The sequence below is a fragment of the Bemisia tabaci genome, chromosome 1, assembly GCF_918797505.1.
Source record: "Bemisia tabaci chromosome 1, PGI_BMITA_v3".
In the NCBI taxonomy this organism is placed as follows: Eukaryota; Metazoa; Arthropoda; class Insecta; order Hemiptera; family Aleyrodidae; genus Bemisia; species Bemisia tabaci.
Window position 1 is genome coordinate 83,800,117 of NC_092793.1, and position 18,165 is coordinate 83,818,281.

At 39.9% G+C, this 18,165-nt stretch overlaps 1 protein-coding gene across 6 annotated transcripts in view; it reads left to right on the forward strand.

Moving 5' to 3' along the window:
- The first annotated feature begins 9,072 nt into the window (after nucleotides 1–9,072).
- Nucleotides 9,073–18,165, forward strand: part of LOC109029730 (unextended protein) — a 197,435-nt gene continuing 188,342 nt past the window's right edge. For 2 of the 6 annotated variants that reach the window (XR_011900842.1, XR_011900841.1), the window contains exon 1: nucleotides 9,078–9,880. Coding sequence is in view for 4 of the 6 variants with exons in the window: in XM_072306317.1 (XP_072162418.1) it covers nucleotides 9,345–9,880 (536 nt within the window). In the remaining 2 variants the exon portion in view is untranslated. Of the gene's footprint in view, nucleotides 9,881–18,165 lie in introns of all 6 variants that reach the window. The other 4 variants (XM_072306317.1, XM_072306315.1, XM_072306316.1 and 1 more) reach the window with 4 other exon arrangements.

The following is an 18,165-nucleotide window of genomic DNA, read 5'->3' on the forward strand; positions in this document are numbered from 1 at the left end:
GTGTGAGTGTGTAAATGAGCGCGGGAATCCATGGCGGCAAACGGAAATTTGATTTGAACTTGTCCTCTTGATTTTTCCTTATTTCTTCTTCGAAACGTGTTTTAAATGCTTAAAACGATTATATCAAGAAAGTTCGGTCTGCGTCCTAATATATTACACCTACTTTTGCTCGGTAACAGGCAGTAATCTCAGATAAAGTTAGTTTTTCTTCTGCTTATGGTGGTTCTGCAGGTTCAAACAGGCCGTTACAGTTCTAGATCTACGTTACTCCCAAATGAAATCAGTCGGTCGACGACGGACCGAAACTAACCTAAAGTTAATAAAATATGAGTGTGTACCTGAATTTGGGCAAAAATCAACCTAAAATACTTTGTTTCCGCAATTTTATTTATTAGTTCCCGCCCTACATTTGAATTCAAACTTGTCCCGATTTCGCCGCCAATCCTCTAGCCAATAGTAGAGGTGATTGAAAAGAAGCTCTAGAAGCTTCATTTTTTGCTTTTAGTGCTCCGTCTTTATGTCTTTGGTATGGACAGATCGCTTCATGGAGGGCTTAGGGCCCAAAAGTGCAGCCACCCTTCTAACCAACTTCTAACGCACAAAATTTCACTGCCAGTCTGCAGATTCCAATTCTAACCATGATGGCAAAGAATGTACAGAAATGAGCGTTCTTCCGCGAAATTGAGTAAATTTATGCAAAAACTGAGTCAAACACGTGCTTAATAAACGACGGTTCGGAACAATAGTATTAGTAAATCGTTCTGGATAATTGAAATTCATAGGTTGGCTGCATTTCTGGGCCCTAACTTTATTCGCAGAAGCATCGGTGAAGGCCTGATGGATTTTCGGAGTTTCACATCTGTCCATACTCTCGCTATACAGGTACTCTAGTAGAACGGAAATAATAATCTGATAGAGAAAATTACATAATACAGCTGGCAACGTAGGAATAACTTCGAAGCGGGATCAGTAGTAATGTCCCAACTGGGTTTTATTGGTAAAGTCCCCAGTGACGTAGTTTAGTCCCAGAGAACTGCGTTCAGAGTAGCGTAGAGGTTATGATTCAATAAAGTCCCAGACGACGTTCCATAGATATGAAACTCCGAAAATCCATCAGGCCTTCATCGATGCCTCCGCGGATAAAGTAGACGATTTTAGTGGTGACGTCACGGAGCGATATTGGTGGTTCGATATCTCGAAAGTCGAAATTAGAGTCCCTTTATACAATATAATTTGAATCCATTTCTGATTATAATATTATTTTATTGGTTCCCGTATTTTAGGTAGAGTCCCTTTATACCCAGAGTTACGACAACTCACTTTTGGTTGGGCCAGGGTTGGGCTGAAAGTGGCTTAAAAAAAAATCCAATTCTGATTGGTTCTCGCTCATGGAGGCCGAAACGAGTGCACCAAGATGGCGGTACCTCGTATGTGAACAAGAATAATGAAAATATTACCTAATTGTGGTTTATCAAGAGTAAATTGTTATTTCCATCGGTCCAAAATGAAAATAGATCAAGAAATTATTCACAAACCAATCTCATTTTATTTTTAATTGATCAGTTTGTTGATGTTGTTGTTTTTGTGTGACAGACATCGCAGGATTCCTGATCCTTATCCCTCAATATCGTTCGTTTGGGTGCACTAGTTTCGGCTTCCATGGCCAGCCAAGGACGGCTGCCAGTCAGCTGATAATCAGCTATGTTTATGCGAGCCTCTTAACCTAACTTCAATCGAAACCTGAGTTTGAAACAAAGACATAAAGACGGAGCACTAAAAGCAAAAAATGAAGCTTCTAGAGCTTCTTTTCAATCACCTCTAATATTGGCTAGAGGATTGGCGGCGAAATCGGGACAAGTTTGAATTCAAATGTAGGGCGGGAACTAATAAATAAAATTGCGGAAACAAAGTATTTTAGGTTGATTTTTGCCCAAATTCAGGTACACACTCATATTTTTTTAACTTTAGGTTAGTTTCAGTCCGTCGTCGACCGATTAATTTCATTTGGGAGTAACGTTGATCTAGAACTGTAACGGCCTGTTTGAACCTGCAGAACCACCATGAGCAGAAGAAAAACTAACTTTATCTGAGATTACTGCCTGTTACCGAGCAAAAGTAGGTGTATTATATTAGGACGCAGACCGAACTTTCTTAGTATATTCGTTTTAGGAATTTAAAATACGTTTCAAAGAAGAAATGTGCAAAAATCAAGAGGACAAGTTCAAATCAAATTTCCGTTTGCCGCCATGGATTCCCGCGCTCATTTACACACTCACACAAGCGCGCAGCGCCGAACCTAGCTTCACTTTTTCCCCGTGCTTTTAGATACGAGCAATCCGTCTTTATGTCTTTGGTTTGAAACCAAGGTTCAAATCACGGATTGAGCGTTTTTGCAGGCAAAGACCCCCTACGAATGAGCAGGCGATCACAGAGCGGGAGTAGCTGGTGGAGCGTGCATGAAGCTCGCTCGGACTCCATGATTATACTCTGTTGCTCTCTCCTCTCCTCTACTCTTTGCACATCACATAATGGCGCCAAGCACAAATTTCACTCTCGGAGAAAAATTAAACTGCTCAGCTCAGGGAATTGACCTTTTTGATCGGGATTAAATTTCTAAAAGAGTTCAAACCAAGTACTAACCAGGGTAATTCTCAAAATTCTTTGGCAAGACATTTTTCTGATATAATTTAAGGATTACCTAAGGAGGGAAAATCTTTAGCATATCTGGAGAAATCACAAGCTTGTGTGGGGGCCCCGCAGCGTTCTGAGGCATTGAAATCAAATTCTAAACGTACCTACTTACATTTTGAATTTTGATGGAAAATAAGGGGGGGAGGGGCTTCATTTATATCTGAGCCATGGGGATGCCAGATGATGAGGGATGAGTTTGAGGGTTTTTGCGCTCAGCAGAGATGTTTTCAGGAGCATTGGGGGAACTAGTTAGGAGGAGGGGGGGAGAAATATTACCCTCTCCTGACTTCAAGAAATATGAGGGCTTTTGCTAAGTTAGCTGTGTTGCTAGACTTTCATTGTGGAATTTGTAATTCTACCAAAAATATTTCCATGTGAAGATGAACCATCAAGCTAAAAATTTAACTCAGCATTTGCACAAATTTATAAATTTTTTTTTGTGGCACAATGGTACAACTTCTGGGAAACATCCTGTTAAAGGTAACGAGGCACTTAGCATATTTCTTGAAAAATTTGCTGAAAAAATATCTTTGCACATTTCTGCTTTTGATAACTTACCTACAAAAGTACATAACGATCCAAAAAGTGGTGAATTTTACCAGTCAGGCATCAAGGGGTGAAATATGGGAGCATAAATATAGCATTAGGTACCTAAGATGACATTTGAATCAGTGAGTTCGAAAATACACCAACTCGGAAAAAAAATTTTCAGGAAACACCTAAAACTTCGCAGCGGGCGAAGAAGTTAGTTTAAGAAAAACTTTTTTGGTGCCAAAGGACGCAAGAAGTACTCTAGAGACTTTAACGCACCAAGTTTCAGATACTGATTTTTCATAGTCTGCCCTGAAAAATTTATATTTTTTGACCTGAATAACGCTTGAATATTTATATAACTTGTTGGCACAAGGTATACTGAACCGAAAAAAGAAAACCGCATAATCGGATAGTCACCCGTTTCCCTTGATCGGCCAAAAATTGGTATTTCCAATGAAATTCTTCGATTCCTCCCTTTTCCCGTCGCTGTTTCGAGCACTTCCGATTGCAATTTCGAAACATCCTTTTGCGTGCAGATGCTCTACTTATCCATAAGTGTTACTAAACCATAAAAAAGTGAAAATCGAAAAAAACCCGTGTTGGAGTGTTTCCGAACCCACTGATTCATTTTACATAATTGGAAACATGATTATTTGGATAGATAAGGTGGGGAGACGGCAGACGATAGGATGGGTTAGAGTAGGTATTGGTTAGAGAGTGCTCGAACTGCTCTGAGTTCCCGTCGCGCCACGCAGCCATCTTGCCTGCTCATTCCGAGGGGGTCTTTGCCTGCAAAAAGTAAACATCCAAATGACGGCATAAACGATACGGAACTAACGAAATGTAGGTTTCCGAAATTTGTGTTTGGAGGACAACACATGGAGTTGAATGAGAATAGCTACGTTTATGCGAGGCTCGAAACCGGGGTTTCACGAAACCCGAGTTTGTAATGCAAGTTTCCTCCGTCGGGTTTATGCGGGCGCTGTAACCCGACTTTCGCGGGAAATCAAACTTTCCGATTTTGGCGCTGTTTATGCGCATATTTTCGATTGAACTTGAATTTCATGTTGGCGCCATTTTCACAAGCTCTACTTCATTTTTCCACTATGAATTGATTCAATAAATTATTAGGTATTACTCTTTTATCCTGTGTATGTTTAATTTTTCCACAATATATAAGCGGAGGCTTCATCTTCACTAGAAAAGCCTTTAAACTGACTTTCTGAGCAACAGTTGGAAAAATGACAGTAGATGTTTATTTAATCATTTTACGTTCATCTTTAAAATTGAATGAATACCTAATCTCAACAACCCTCCAAATCATGCTCGAGCTTATAATCTGAGTTCAGAAAAGTTGCCATAGGTAATTTTAGTGATGTTAAAAATAATTGTGGCAGGCGCAGAAATTCATCATATTGTTTATTGAGCTTCTAATGATCTTACAATAGGTAGATATAGGCATTGAAAGTGTAGGAGTGCTAATCCAGTAAAGCACCGCACCTTCACTCCATGCTGTCGTAAAGATTGTATGTCTGCCATTATTGTAGTGAAACAAATAAAGAATCGGGATATACTTATGGGAATTCCTCCTTCAAGATATGATCAAAATAAGCAGATATTGATAGGTCAACAATGTATCGCTGAAGCAGAAGCGTCTAAATCCTCTTGAGGCAACGGACGGTGACAATCTCAACAAACTGGTGACGCTTCACAAATTTTGAATTTCCACATTCCCAGAGACACGCGCTGAAATCCTGTTTCTCACCCCTCTTTCCGACTGCTCTCCGAGTCCATTAGCAAGACAGGAAGAAAATAGGCAAGCTACCTTGTTTGCCTACCTATGTGTTTTTTTTCTTAAACTTGATTTTCTACGGCGTCCAGCCCACATACAAACTAGAGGCTTCAAAGAGACTCATCGATTGCCCCGACTTAAACCGCTGGCCAATGAGAGGGCCAGGAAAGGCATCGATGAGTCTCTTTGAAGCCTCTAGTTTGTATGTGGGCTGGACGCTAAAGGTGACTCATGTAAAGAGCAACTGACAAACAAGATTTCAGAACCTGCCATTGCATTTCACTAACCTAAGACACCAACCCAACCTTACCATTGATATTCTTTCGCTTACGCTGTATATTATTCTCCCACTGAGATTCGATATGAACTCAATTCAAAAATCCTTCTGAATTTAATTATTCAGGTAGATTGGAATCTGGAGCTCTCAGTCTATCTGTAAAGCGCATTTACTAACATTCACTGCTGTCACAAGATATTTTTGCACAGGCAGAGCCACTTTCCACAGTTGATGCATCTCTAACGCCAAAGCTCAATTATGACAAGTGGTTCAACGACCAAAAATTGTTACACGCCTCAATAATAACCTTATTCTTATTTCAAATTGAAAATCTTGGATCACAGAGCACTCACCGAAGAATCTCCTTCCTTCTGCATCAGTATGAGAAGAGTGACGATACTTTGGAGCAATAACTTTGAACTAGTTTCAATAAATGATGGCTTCAGAATTTGAGTCATCATTTACTAGAGATTGGATCAAAGAAATAAGTCAGCAGGTCACGGTTGTGGCTGGAGTCACACTTCCAGTAGGACAATCAGGAAATACGTACACGGATAACACACAAATTCAAGAGCTATGCAGCTCTGATTGGATCAGATTTTGGATTTAATCGGTAGATTGAAATGAAAAAATTCGGTGCACTACTTAAAGGGAAGCAGGGTGCCTTATCTTGAAATCCTAGGCAAATCGTGCGGATGCAGTAAAAAAGTTCTCCGCAGATGATGAACTGGTGGGTAAGGCTATTACTCAATTGTAGCCTGTAAAGCTCTTTGCTTGCTTTGCTTCTGTAGTCATAAAATGTTGATTAGAGTTGCAAGAATAATCTGAAAAAGCAGTAATAAGCCTGGATTCCATCTGACACTAAACACCTTCACTAGAAAATAACGTCCTACGTTTAGCTAAATAAGGGTAAGTAAGCCACATATAACTGAAGGAATCACGCAAAAGTGCTTAAGCAACAATTATAGTAAAATTATGATTGTAAAAAATGTTGAATAATGGCAAAATTAAAGCTAAATCGTGGGATTAGCACCAGTTGTTTACGAACGGTATGATAATAAATCCGCCATATTGCCGATCGCGCACCTGAAAATCGCATTTGAAGTCGAATTTCAACTAATTTCAACCTCCGGTATGCGCTTCAACGGGTTTGGATAGGGACACTAGGCGGGGAGTCGAGAAGGGACACTCGCGTAGGTACTCTAACTCGCGTAAGCGGCCGTTGTGACTCTCGCCTGCTGTGTCCAGGTTTGGTTAGGTCTCGTTGCCCTATACTTTTCTGAACCCGCCAGCTCTTTGCAAGGTTGTCAAATGTAATAGTAGGGCCTAGCTAATTGCAGGGTTGCCAAATGTAATCAGTGGTGCCAAAGGAGAGTCTAATGTTTTGCAAGTGTAAAAGTCACTGCCACAGAGTTAAAGAGTTTAAGTATCAAAATTTATGTAACGAAAACGATTTCCACAGCCTCGTCGTGCTCATGCTGGCCAGATGACTGATAAAATCACATGTGATCAGCTACAGTTAGAGTGTTACAGTTGGCTATTGCCGCCATTTTCATTTCTGAATGTAAACAATACCCGCCAGCTCCAGCTCAAGAGCTCCAGGTCCCTGTTCTTTTTCTTCGTCACGAAATCTGCGAGAGTGTCCTTTCTATATGTCGATTCTCAAGGCAGCGACACGGCGGGACCGGCCGTTTCCTAATTTTAAGGAAACGCTTGCAGGTACTGTTTCCTTTTTTTTTTAAGGAAACGTTTCCTGAAAACAACACAACACTTACTTACTTTTAGGAAACTCTTCACGCGGCGGTGTTTCCTAATTTGAAGGAAACGTTTTCGTGCTTCAATGTAACAGGAGTTTTGGTTCAAGAAATCGCGTTTCCGTCGATCAAGGCAATACCGTTTTCTTCATTCAAGACTTCGTTTCTTGTCCACTTTTTTCAAGTATCCAATTTTCTTAGGTCAACGCGGCGTCGCCTTGAATTTAGGAAACGTTTTTTTCAGGACCCAAAAATGGCGGACGCCATATATTAATGTAATGCAAAATGACTCAAAATGTAGTTTTCTTTGCTTATCGTATCGAGAAATGTACACAAACGCACTATTTCGACTTCTTTACATATTTTTAAGGCTAATCGTGGGCAAGTTTTGAGAAAAATTATCTGAGATGTAGTAAGGTTGGCAGCAAGTGCGGTTGGTGAAAACCGTCAAAAGTTGGCAATGACCCCCCTCCCTTCCACAAAAACCAAAACAACGCACCGCCATTTTTGGGTCTTAATAGGTCATTGACGTATAATACAATCAACGTACGCACAACAACTTACCGCCATTTTTGGGTCCTAATAGGTCATTGATGTATAATACATCATGACGTATAATACAATTGTATTATACGTCAATGTAATAGGTACTCTAAGCTGCCGTGATAGCGAAGAGAGCCGTAAGTGCAAAAATGAAGTTTTGAGAAAACGGGCTCAGAAGATTCTGACAAGAACATTTTATTGAAAGAAGCCTCCGTTCTTTGTCAAATTGCCACTAATCGTCCGGCAGACTCATAGAAATCGTATGGATGATTAAAAATCGATTAATTTTATTCCCATCACATAAAAAGGGTGTTTCTCATTTTTATGCTAAGTTATTGTTAGGCAAGACAGCCGTAAGTGCTATCTTCTGCATGCTTACGTGGTTGCGTTTGGGACGCACAACAAACACAATTTCAGGTTAGAAATTGGCAGAAGAGGGCGGCACTTTACTTGAAAGCACTGTTCTCATTGGCTCTCATGCATCTATGGCTGTCTTGAAAAAAAAAACTGTCATTTTTTGTGCACTTAAAGACTTTTACATAGTCTCGTTTTCATTAAATTAGGATGAATTTTGCTGTTTTAGCTGTCTCAGTAATTTCATCTAAAAGAGTTTAGACGAATTTTGAAGAAAACTCGATTTCGAAAATTTTGCACTTATGGCTCTCTTCGCTATAACGGCAGTAAGGTACTCTACCCCCTGGCATCGGTTGCATCAACGGGTTGCATCGATGAATGACCCCCCCCCCCCCTCCCTCTAGGAAATTAATATTGCCCATAGAATCATTATTGCATCGCTCTTTAGAAGAAAGAGTAAAACTTGAAAAGGAATTTCACATCGTAAAGTGGAGTCAGGCTATCTTGCTAGGTTGCCAGGTTGTACCTAAGAAAAATGTCTGAATTAATAAATTAAATATGAAATATTAAAATTGCTGGAAATGTGCTGAATTTTACGAATCTGGCAACAGTGCTGTGTAGTTGCATCCCAGCGAACGTTTTTGAGCCGAAGTAAGAAAAAGGAAGTACATCATGTACCAACATAGTTTGGAACGCTGAAATTTGGTAAAAATTAAAACACTTCTACTTTCAAAGTGTTGCACATAACTACTCCGTTATCGTGAAATTACCCTCGGTTACCTGCTAAGTAGGTATGTAATCCTCAAGCTGCTCTACTAAATTGAAGAGAGAAACGAGCAAATCTTGCTGATAAGACGTTTTCGAACAATGGCTCGCGAGCAACGGAGGATTAAGATTTCAGGTCTACCTACGTTAATCTATAGATGTATTTGTCCTTCTTTTTAGTGGTAATGTGAACGATAAAAAAAAAATGGGGAAAATGTGTTTGAATAAAAACTCAAGTGTGCAGCCTGCAGCGCAAGACGCTTTCAGCGGCGTGACTTGATTTCTTCGCTGGCTCTTCAGTTTCATCTGCCGCGTCTTATTCTAAGATTTCAAGCTCAATCCGTGAGTACGGTCGTTGTTTTTTTCGAAATTTCGATTGGACTAGACTCACAACTTGGGGTGAACCACCCACACATTGCTTTTGCTCGATCTTCACGCTATCCTTTGAGCTTGACACAGAGTATGTATCAGAATCTGAGCAAAAAGCTACGCGTGGATATCACGAAGAGCGCTGAGCGCGCATGACCGAAGTTGCGTCGTCGTAGCATAGGCATGAGCACTGCTGGAATCTCAGTCTTCTCAGTACCGGCTGAAAATGGCAGCACAACTCTTGCTGTGATTGTGTTCTTCTATCATGGCTTGTGATTCGGTAGGGTTAATTTTATATGTGTTTTGTTTCCACATTTACTCGTTACATTTCGGCAGGGTATCAAGTGTTCCGGGGATCGTACCCGTCTTTCAGTCGGTCTCGCTGATAAATGAAACCTTTTATCGCAGTCAAAATAGTGTGTTCCTCAAGATGTACGTCGAGATAAAGGGTAAACATTTACACGATGGTATGGAGGTTAGAATGAGTTCTATAGCTGGGAAGTTCGGTAGTGAGTGTTTCCTTTCGGACAAAAGTGATATAATCGACAGTCAACATTTTTCGAAAGTGTGGAGTAACAGGACACACGCTGTCATAAGTTTCAATGTGCAATATGTGCCCTCGTTTTTCAATTTGCCCGTATTTATTTGTGTGAAATCATCCTTAAGGACTAGTGTAAATAATTCCAACACAATCGATAGTGAAGTCACCAAGTGGATTCATCAAGGTGAAATTTTGTTCAGAACTAATCGTATTTCACTTCCAGGGCAGCATATCTCAAGAACTGGAGCTCAAAATCTCAAGTAAGTTACTAAGCTAAGTCTTCTCTTGGTTAAGGTGCCTTCTTCCAGCTCTTCCTTTTGTACTGTCAACAAGACCAGTGCAGGAAGGAGTTCAGTAAAAAAGAATAAAACCTTCATCATCATTTTGTATGCACGGGCGAATACAGCATAGTGTTCGGGGGGGGGGGGGGGGAATTTTGAGGCACATGACTGGGGGGGGGATACCCCAGTAAAAGGGGGGTTCGGGGTCCTCCTCCAGAAAACTTTGAGAATTTAAACACATGCTGATGGAATTTTTGCCTTTTTTTAACCTTGGAAGCTCCTAATATTAAGACAGATATTTTTACAGGTATCCCCACGTTTTTCCGTCAATTTGATGGTAAAACACAAGAGAAAAAATTAAAACCTCAGTTCAAACGTTTATTTGCACTTGTTTTGGATATCTCAAACTTGTAAATAGTTTATTCTTTTCAGTAACATTAGAATATCATCAAGCTATGCCCCAGCTATGCCTGTAGCTTTAAAATCCTCCCTGCACTAAAAAATTGCAAAATGGTTATCATTCCACCCAGGCTTCTTTTTTCCCCTTCTTTCCCTTCTTTTTCCTTTCCCTTCTTTTTCTTCTCTTTTTTCCCTTTCTTTCCCTCCCTTTTTTTTTTGGCTCCAGGGGGGGGGGGGGGCGATCCCCCCGTCCGCCCCTGTTTGTATGCATCGGTATGCATCATCTATTGGTACTATGCTATATTTTTAGTTAACATGTACCCCTTCTGAAACTTTTATATGTAAAACTGTGGTGCCCACAAAATAAGTATCAGAGATTAGTTGCAGTGAACACTGCATGATTTTAATAAGGTTATTGTTATGGAGAAGAGTCAGTTTCCCGTGAAATGAGAATTGATGGAAAACTTAATCTTTCCCGAATGATATGATTCTTATGAAGTTTATATGAACTCTAACTGTTTCGGCACCAGCTGATCTTTATTAACGGTCAACAAACTACGAGAAATGGAGCAAGAATTAAAGAGGCAAAATTTTGAGGTAAAGTTTGTCACTGTATTGATCCGAAATTCACAAGAGAGTTGCACAAAATAAAATAAATGAAAGGAGATGAAAATTGACGAATTTCCACAATGGGATGGGGAAAGACCATTGAGAGACACAGGTCCTAGATCTACAAGATGGGAAAATATCTAGATTTTTGGGCAGCAGACGCGTTTATAATCTTGCTGACATCACAGGTGGCGAAACAACAAGTCTATGCGTGATTGGCTGGCTATAATCTATGTCGCTATCAGTTGCAAGTCTAGTACTAAAAATAATGGAGATTAACTGAATAATAGGGTTTAAAGAGGATTTGAAATCGAAAAATGAGCTTTTGTAAGACGGAAAAATGGATGTTAGAAAAATGTTGGAAGATGTTGACAGTTATAACAAAGAAATCGTTGAATGCAGAGTGATCCTTACCACCTGCGCCAGACTCTTTTCTGGTTGTTTTAGGTCTGGAGTCAAACTAGGAAGCACAGCGGATAGGTAAGGAGTATTTGTCAAGTAATCCAAATTATGTAACGCCCAAGCCTTTGTGGCTTCCTTCAAGAGGAACTTGGGAAGTTATGGTTTTCAGAGTAGGTTTCAAAACGGAATTTCTGTCTGGTTGCATCAAAATTCAATAGTGTAGTAAGACTCATCAGCTTGATTTGACTTCTGAAAGCTTATACTGGGCCAGAACCTTTTGAATAAGGGACGTTGTCCCCTTCAGGATGTAGAGGTGTGTTAAGTACCTAAGTCGAAGGAGTTTTTCTCATTTTTCTTTCCCGCAGTTTTCACTTGGCAGACTTCACAGTCATTAAGTGGAACCCATTCAGATAGGGGGAAAAAATCTCTGATGAACTCCCACAAGATCAGAGATATTAGTCGGGTATTTAACTACACTAGCATCTGGCTGGAAGCCCACAAGTATCTGGGTTAGTACTGAGGAGTAGGTACCTATTGGGTATTCACAAGATACTTCCCGTTAGGCTAAGTAATTTTGGTATTTTCTGGCACACTCATTCAGAGTTTTCACTGTGAAGTCAAACTTTCATTTTCAATGTTATTTCACTCTACTGTAAGTATGGATAATAGGATATCACCTATCCTACTTACTGAGGCTTATAGTCTCCTATTCCCTATAAGCCTCTCTACAGTTTATTTTTTCAAGAATTCAAGGTGTGAAGAGCTATGCATGGAGTACTTAAGTACCAAGAAAATCTGAGCTGATCCTTTCACATCATGCTCCATAAGATCTGCTGAGTAAGATAAAAGTTTAAAATCGAACTTTCTATGTGCCTATGTGGAGGAAACTGGGCCTGAAAATTGCTTTTTATGGCAGTTTTACTTGCATTATCAAGTAGAAAAATGTAGATGATTGAAAGAAAAGCTGCTGTTGCCTTGTCTAGCGTTGGCCAGAACAATAAGATGATGCGTCAACTCAGTGTGAAACAAAAGAACCCATATCTTCAACTCATCTACAGTGCCAGATCTTTGTATGATAATGTGGTTAAGGTAAATTGCTGAAAAATGCACTTTTCAAACTTGATCTTCTTGTGATGGGCACATAAAAAGTTCAATTTTAAAAGCTCCCCTTATTTAGAAGATCCTGAGGAACATCATATCAAAAAATCTGGAAATTTAGTTGGCGGCGAATTTCTGGGTACCTACTCTGTGTGTAATCCTTTTGAGAACATGTATTTTGATGTCAGTCTTTTGGGCCTGTTGCAAACTTTTGCTAGAGCAAAACTAAGAGTTGTTTCTTACAGATAATGCCTCAAAAATCACGATGAGCGCATCGGCAAAGTCTGAAATGCACTCATAACTTCACAATCTGCGTAAGAAATTTGCGGTTTTTTGAGCTTCTCCAGAGTTAAGAAATTTCATGAAAGATTTTGAAAAGAAATTTCATGAAGGATTATAAAAGGAAATTTCATGATGAAATTTCATGAAATTTCATTTAACACGCAGAATTCAGGATTAAACCCTTGAAACTTATGAATCTCCTTAAGCTCATTTATATGCACGTGGTAAACTGTGAAAGGGAACTTTAGAAATGCCCAGAAAGTTGAGTAAAACTGCAAAAACATAATTTTGAATTTTTTTTCTTAAATTTTGGTTGAACACACAGCCGTACCGGTTGAACACCAAAATAAATTTTACGGATAAAGTAAGACGTTAGCTTTCATATTTGGAGCAAAACAAATTTCTTGACTACAAAGAATCCTAGTACCCCCTAACAGTATATCCTTCTTTTTTGGTACAAAAGGGAGGGATCTTGAATTATCTTTGAAACAATTTAAATGATTTTTTCATTTGTCTTTGATTTTTTCAGAAATTAACAGTTTGAAATTTGAGGTTAGGGTCCTCGGTCCCCCTCCTCATGATGAGCCAGAACTGCCAGAAGAGAAAGAGTAAGAGAAGACCAGAAGAGAAGAGCTGAGAGAAGACCGCGCTCCAATTGGTCTAACTGACGAATATTATTCTCTTTAAAAATAAAAACAAATTCTGTTAGAAAAAATAAGCATTTTTGACATTTTGTCGGTCAGAAGAAATTTCATTGGGAAAAAAGAAATTTCATGAAATTTCATTCGATGAAATTTCTTTTAGCAACTCTGAGCTTCCCTAGCTTCCCGCTTCGAAAACGATACTACGGTACTGGGTACAGGTGAACATTTTGTTTAGAGGAGTCGTTCCTAGAATCCCTTTAAGCTGAGAGTCAAGACAATGCGAATCCATATCTGATTGGTTAACCGGATTTTAGGCCTTCACAGTGTCACAAACGGGAATAAAGATTACATTTTCACCAATTGCAAAGATTATAATCTGGAATGGACCGAGGAATTTCGGGTTCGACAAGGAACAAACGGAATGAGAGAAGGAACGGAGAAAGGAATTTAAGAATGAGCCGATCAAAGATTACGAAAAACGTTCAATTTGTGTAATCTTTCTTCCCGTTTGTGACTCCATGAGTAGAGTCCCTTTATACCCAGAGTTACGACAACTCGATTATCAGCTGACTGACAGCCGGCCTTGGCTGGCCATGGAGGCCGAAACGAGTGCACCCGAACGAACGATATTGAGGGTTAAGGATCAGGAATCCTGCGATGTCTGTCACACAAAAACAACAACATCAACAAACTGATCAATTAAAAATAAAATGAGATTGGTTTGTGAATAATTTCTTAATCTATTTTCATTTTGGACCGATGGAAATAACAATTTACTCTTGATAAACCACAATTAGGTAATATTTTCATTATTCTTGTTCACATACGAGGTACCGCCATCTTGGTGCACTCGTTTCGGCCTCCATGAGCGAGAACCAATCAGAATTGGATTTTTTTTTAGGCCACTTTCAGCCCAACCCTGGCCCAACCAAAAGTGAGTTGTCGTAACTCTGGGTATAAAGGGACTCTATCCATGAGGGGTGTTGTCTTGACTCTCAGTATAAAGGGACTCTAGTCGTTCCATTGGCGGCAATACTTATCATGGCCGACGCCCAAGGTAGATTTACACAGGTATGGACAGAACTAAACAACTGGCCTCTGATTGGCTCTCCAGCGGCCCCTTAACGTCAGCCATTTTGGATGTTTTGATTATTTTGATTCATTATGTTCGGTTTATCGTTTGTCAAAATTTTGTGGGATTTTTTTCACAATTTTGGTTATACTATATTAATTTTAGCGTTTAAACGCACACACGTTTGAATGTTAATTTGATTGTAAAATTAAAAAACGGGCCCCTTAACCTACGTCACGAGGTCATGTGACACGTACTGAGGCTCATGGGAAATTTTCAACTTTTCCATACCTGTGTAAATCTACCTTGGCCGACGCCAGTCCGCCAAAACACGTGTGATGGGACAAGATAACACCTGAACAGGATTAAACTAGAGTCCCTTTATACTGAGAGTCAAGACAATGTAAATCCATTTCTGATTGGTTCCCGTAATTTAGGCCTTCACATTGTCACAAACGGGAATAAAGATTACATTATCACCCATTGCAAAGATTATAATCTGGAATGGACCAGGGAATTACGGGTTCGGCAAGGAACAAACGGAATGAGAGAGGGAACGGAGAAAGGAATTTGAGAATGGGCCGATTAAAGATTACAAAAAACGTTCAATTTCTGTAATCTTTATTCCCGTTTGTGACTCCATGAGGGGGTGTTGTCTTCACTCTCAGTGTAAAGGGACTCTAGATTAAACCAGATAACAATCGGCGTGTTTACGCTCATATTTTCCTCGCCCGCCTTAATTGACCTTGAACTCTCCTCGAATTACGCGCGGAACTGCGCAAGCGTCGGCCATGATGAATATTGCCGACGATGGAGCGACTCCTCTAACAAAATGTTCAATTGTGCAGTTGTATCGTTTTTGAAGCGGGAAGCTCAAAATAACGCAAATTTCTTACGCAAATTGTGAATTTATGAGTGCATTTCAGACTTTGCCGATGCGCTCATCGTGATTTTTGAGGCATTATCTATAGGAAACAACTCTTCATTCTGCTCTAGCAAAAGTTTGCAACAGGCCCATTGCGCTCCAATTTTCCAGTTACTTAATATACCTTATAAAGAAAGGTACAATCAAGTCAGTGAGCAGAAAGTTCTTTGCCCTCACGTTTTTTGAGGCAGCCACATTGTCATATAGCTGTCCATGTATAACTGTGCGCTCTACTAAGCACGATGTCTGAAGAGGGCGCCTCCTTCACTTTTCTCTTTGCTTAAGGAGGGAGCTTCCATCAGTATTATTTTGTACAAAAGATTGTGTCGCACAGTTTCCTTTGCAAAAAGTAATGGGCTAAGTAGTTTCCTTCTCAAAAAATAGCGCGTATACCTAATGCTAAAAGTATTAAACCTACGTAAACTTATCTACCTACATAACTGTTGACTTCCCTACTTACCAGGTGAATGTTTAACAACTTGCCAAGCATTTCATTCAGCGAACAAGCGGATGTTTGATAGGTAAACTTTTGCGTATTATGACACTCAAAGCTCATCAGCCATCTAGTTAGTCAGCATCCGGATCCTGCAAATCGGCATGTCCTTTCAAGCTTCCTGCCAAGGCTAAAACGGAGCATTTTATCGATCTTTGATGGTCTGTAGCCGTGGAACATACTGTTATTTTACTTACCTACCTTGAGTCTTAGTTACTTTGGCTCATTTATCCTGATAACTGATGTGGAGCCTTCGAACTTTGAGGATAACTAGGAGGCTACGCCCCCTGGCCGCTATGTGGCCCAGCCCCCTAAAGGCGCTCCGTGCCGTCAATAGGCTGCTTCGCGGTCCTATTTTTTGCCCCCTATTAATGCTTGTTTTATTTTTTCCCTAAGAAATTACAATATGAGATAAATTTTACTCATAGAATGAAATGATTTTTGTTTTTGATGAAAAAGAAAAGAAAAATTTGAAGTGAAAAGGACGCGTTTTGAAATGACTGATTAATGAAACATTGCAGTAAAACAACGGTTGATGCTAATCGGGTCACAATTAAGTAGCTGAGGATTCAGGAATCGAACCCACATCTTGGGACGTACGGACGCTTCTGAAGTCTTAGACGACTCGGCGGCCGCTCATCTTGAAGCGACTGAGACGAATCTTGTGTTGATAAGTAGAGCTGATGCGTAGCCTACTCAGCCACTGCCTTATGCCGCAATCAGACGCTGAATTTAGCAGCTGAATGTGGAAGTCAACAGTCATCGCCCAACGGCTGAAATTTAGCAAATTCGAGTTATTTTCAACCAGATGTGTATTAAATCTACTCGAATAGTTCAGACAAATTCAAAATTGGTCCGATGGTTGCTGAGAATCGTTGCTGAATTTTGCGCGTCACGCGCAAAATTAAGGCATCGGGCCGATTACTTCCACATTCAGCGTGTGATTGCGGTGAGAGACAAGCCACTGCGCAACCTCCTCGGCCACTGCGCAACCTCCTCGGCCACTGCGCAACCTTTTGCGCATAGCGGCAGCCGGTGCGGATCATTCTGTAAAGTCGCTCACTTTTCTAACTTGATAGTAAAAAAACCTGGGTCTTACTTCCAAAATCTGATTAGAGCAGGCTCATCTGGGGCCTGTCACCTGTCGATAACCGCAAAAATCATGGAAATCGGCGGGTAGAACGCTCAAACGAACTATGACAAAAAGTATAAATTTACATTGTTTAAATGGGAGAATTCGCAACTTTACCACGTAATATAAAAAAACCTTGGCCTTATTTTGAAAATCTGAATAAAACGGGCTCATCTAAAGATAATTGCCTGTCGATAGCGGCAAAAATCATGAAAATCGGCCCGGTAAAACGCTGGAACTAAGCGTTACGCAAAATTAGGAGGTCTCGGAGCTTATAATAGAGTGTAGATGTAGAAAATCAACTCCAGAGAATCAGAATTTCTTGGTTCCTCCTCTCCTCTAGCCTTCCCTGTTTTGGGTATGATTTTTAGTTTACTTACTTAATTTATGATTTTTCAAATCAATTTCCATTGTTTCCCATGTCAATTTTCAACTTCTACTATCTCCGTCTGATTTTTCAGCGGTTCTTTTGAGCATGGCAAGGGCTAAGCAGTCCGGCTCTGGACTACTATTTGAAGAGAATCTACCTCTGGATACTTCGGGTGGTTTCATGATAACAGGAATTGTTTTGTCGCCGTAACAGATAACACATTTTTCGGTCTTTTTTTTGGTAGTAATGATAATCACTCGAATGTTTTTTCATTAATCTACACAGGGTTACTACGTTTATAACGCTTTTCAACAATTTATCGCTCTACTTTTCAATTTTAATAAATAAATGGCCGAAAATGTGCTGTCTGATATGCTGATGCTGACTTCTTATACCGCCTAACAGACAGCACATTTTCGGAATTTTACTTAATATTAATTGAGAAGTAGAGAAATAAATTATTAGAAAGCGTTATAATACGTAACCCTTTGAAGATTAATGCGAAAAAATTCGAGTGATTATCATTACTGCTAAAAATATGACCGAAAAATGTTATGGCTGTTACGGCGACAAAACTATTCCAGTTATCGTGAAACCACCCCTGAAGGGGCGTATGCAAAATCGGTAAAATTTCCTTCTTCAGCGATTGTGACCAATTTTCAATATGTCATTCCTCACTTTAGGATACGCCATTTCCTAAAATTTAAAGGCCTGAAATGATTTTTTTTCCGCGTAGCAGCGTTGCCAAGTTGAAAACTGTTGAGTTCCATATCTTTCAAACGAAAAAAGATACTGAGGTGCGGTTTGCGCTAAAACTTCAAAAATTGCGTTCTTTTGA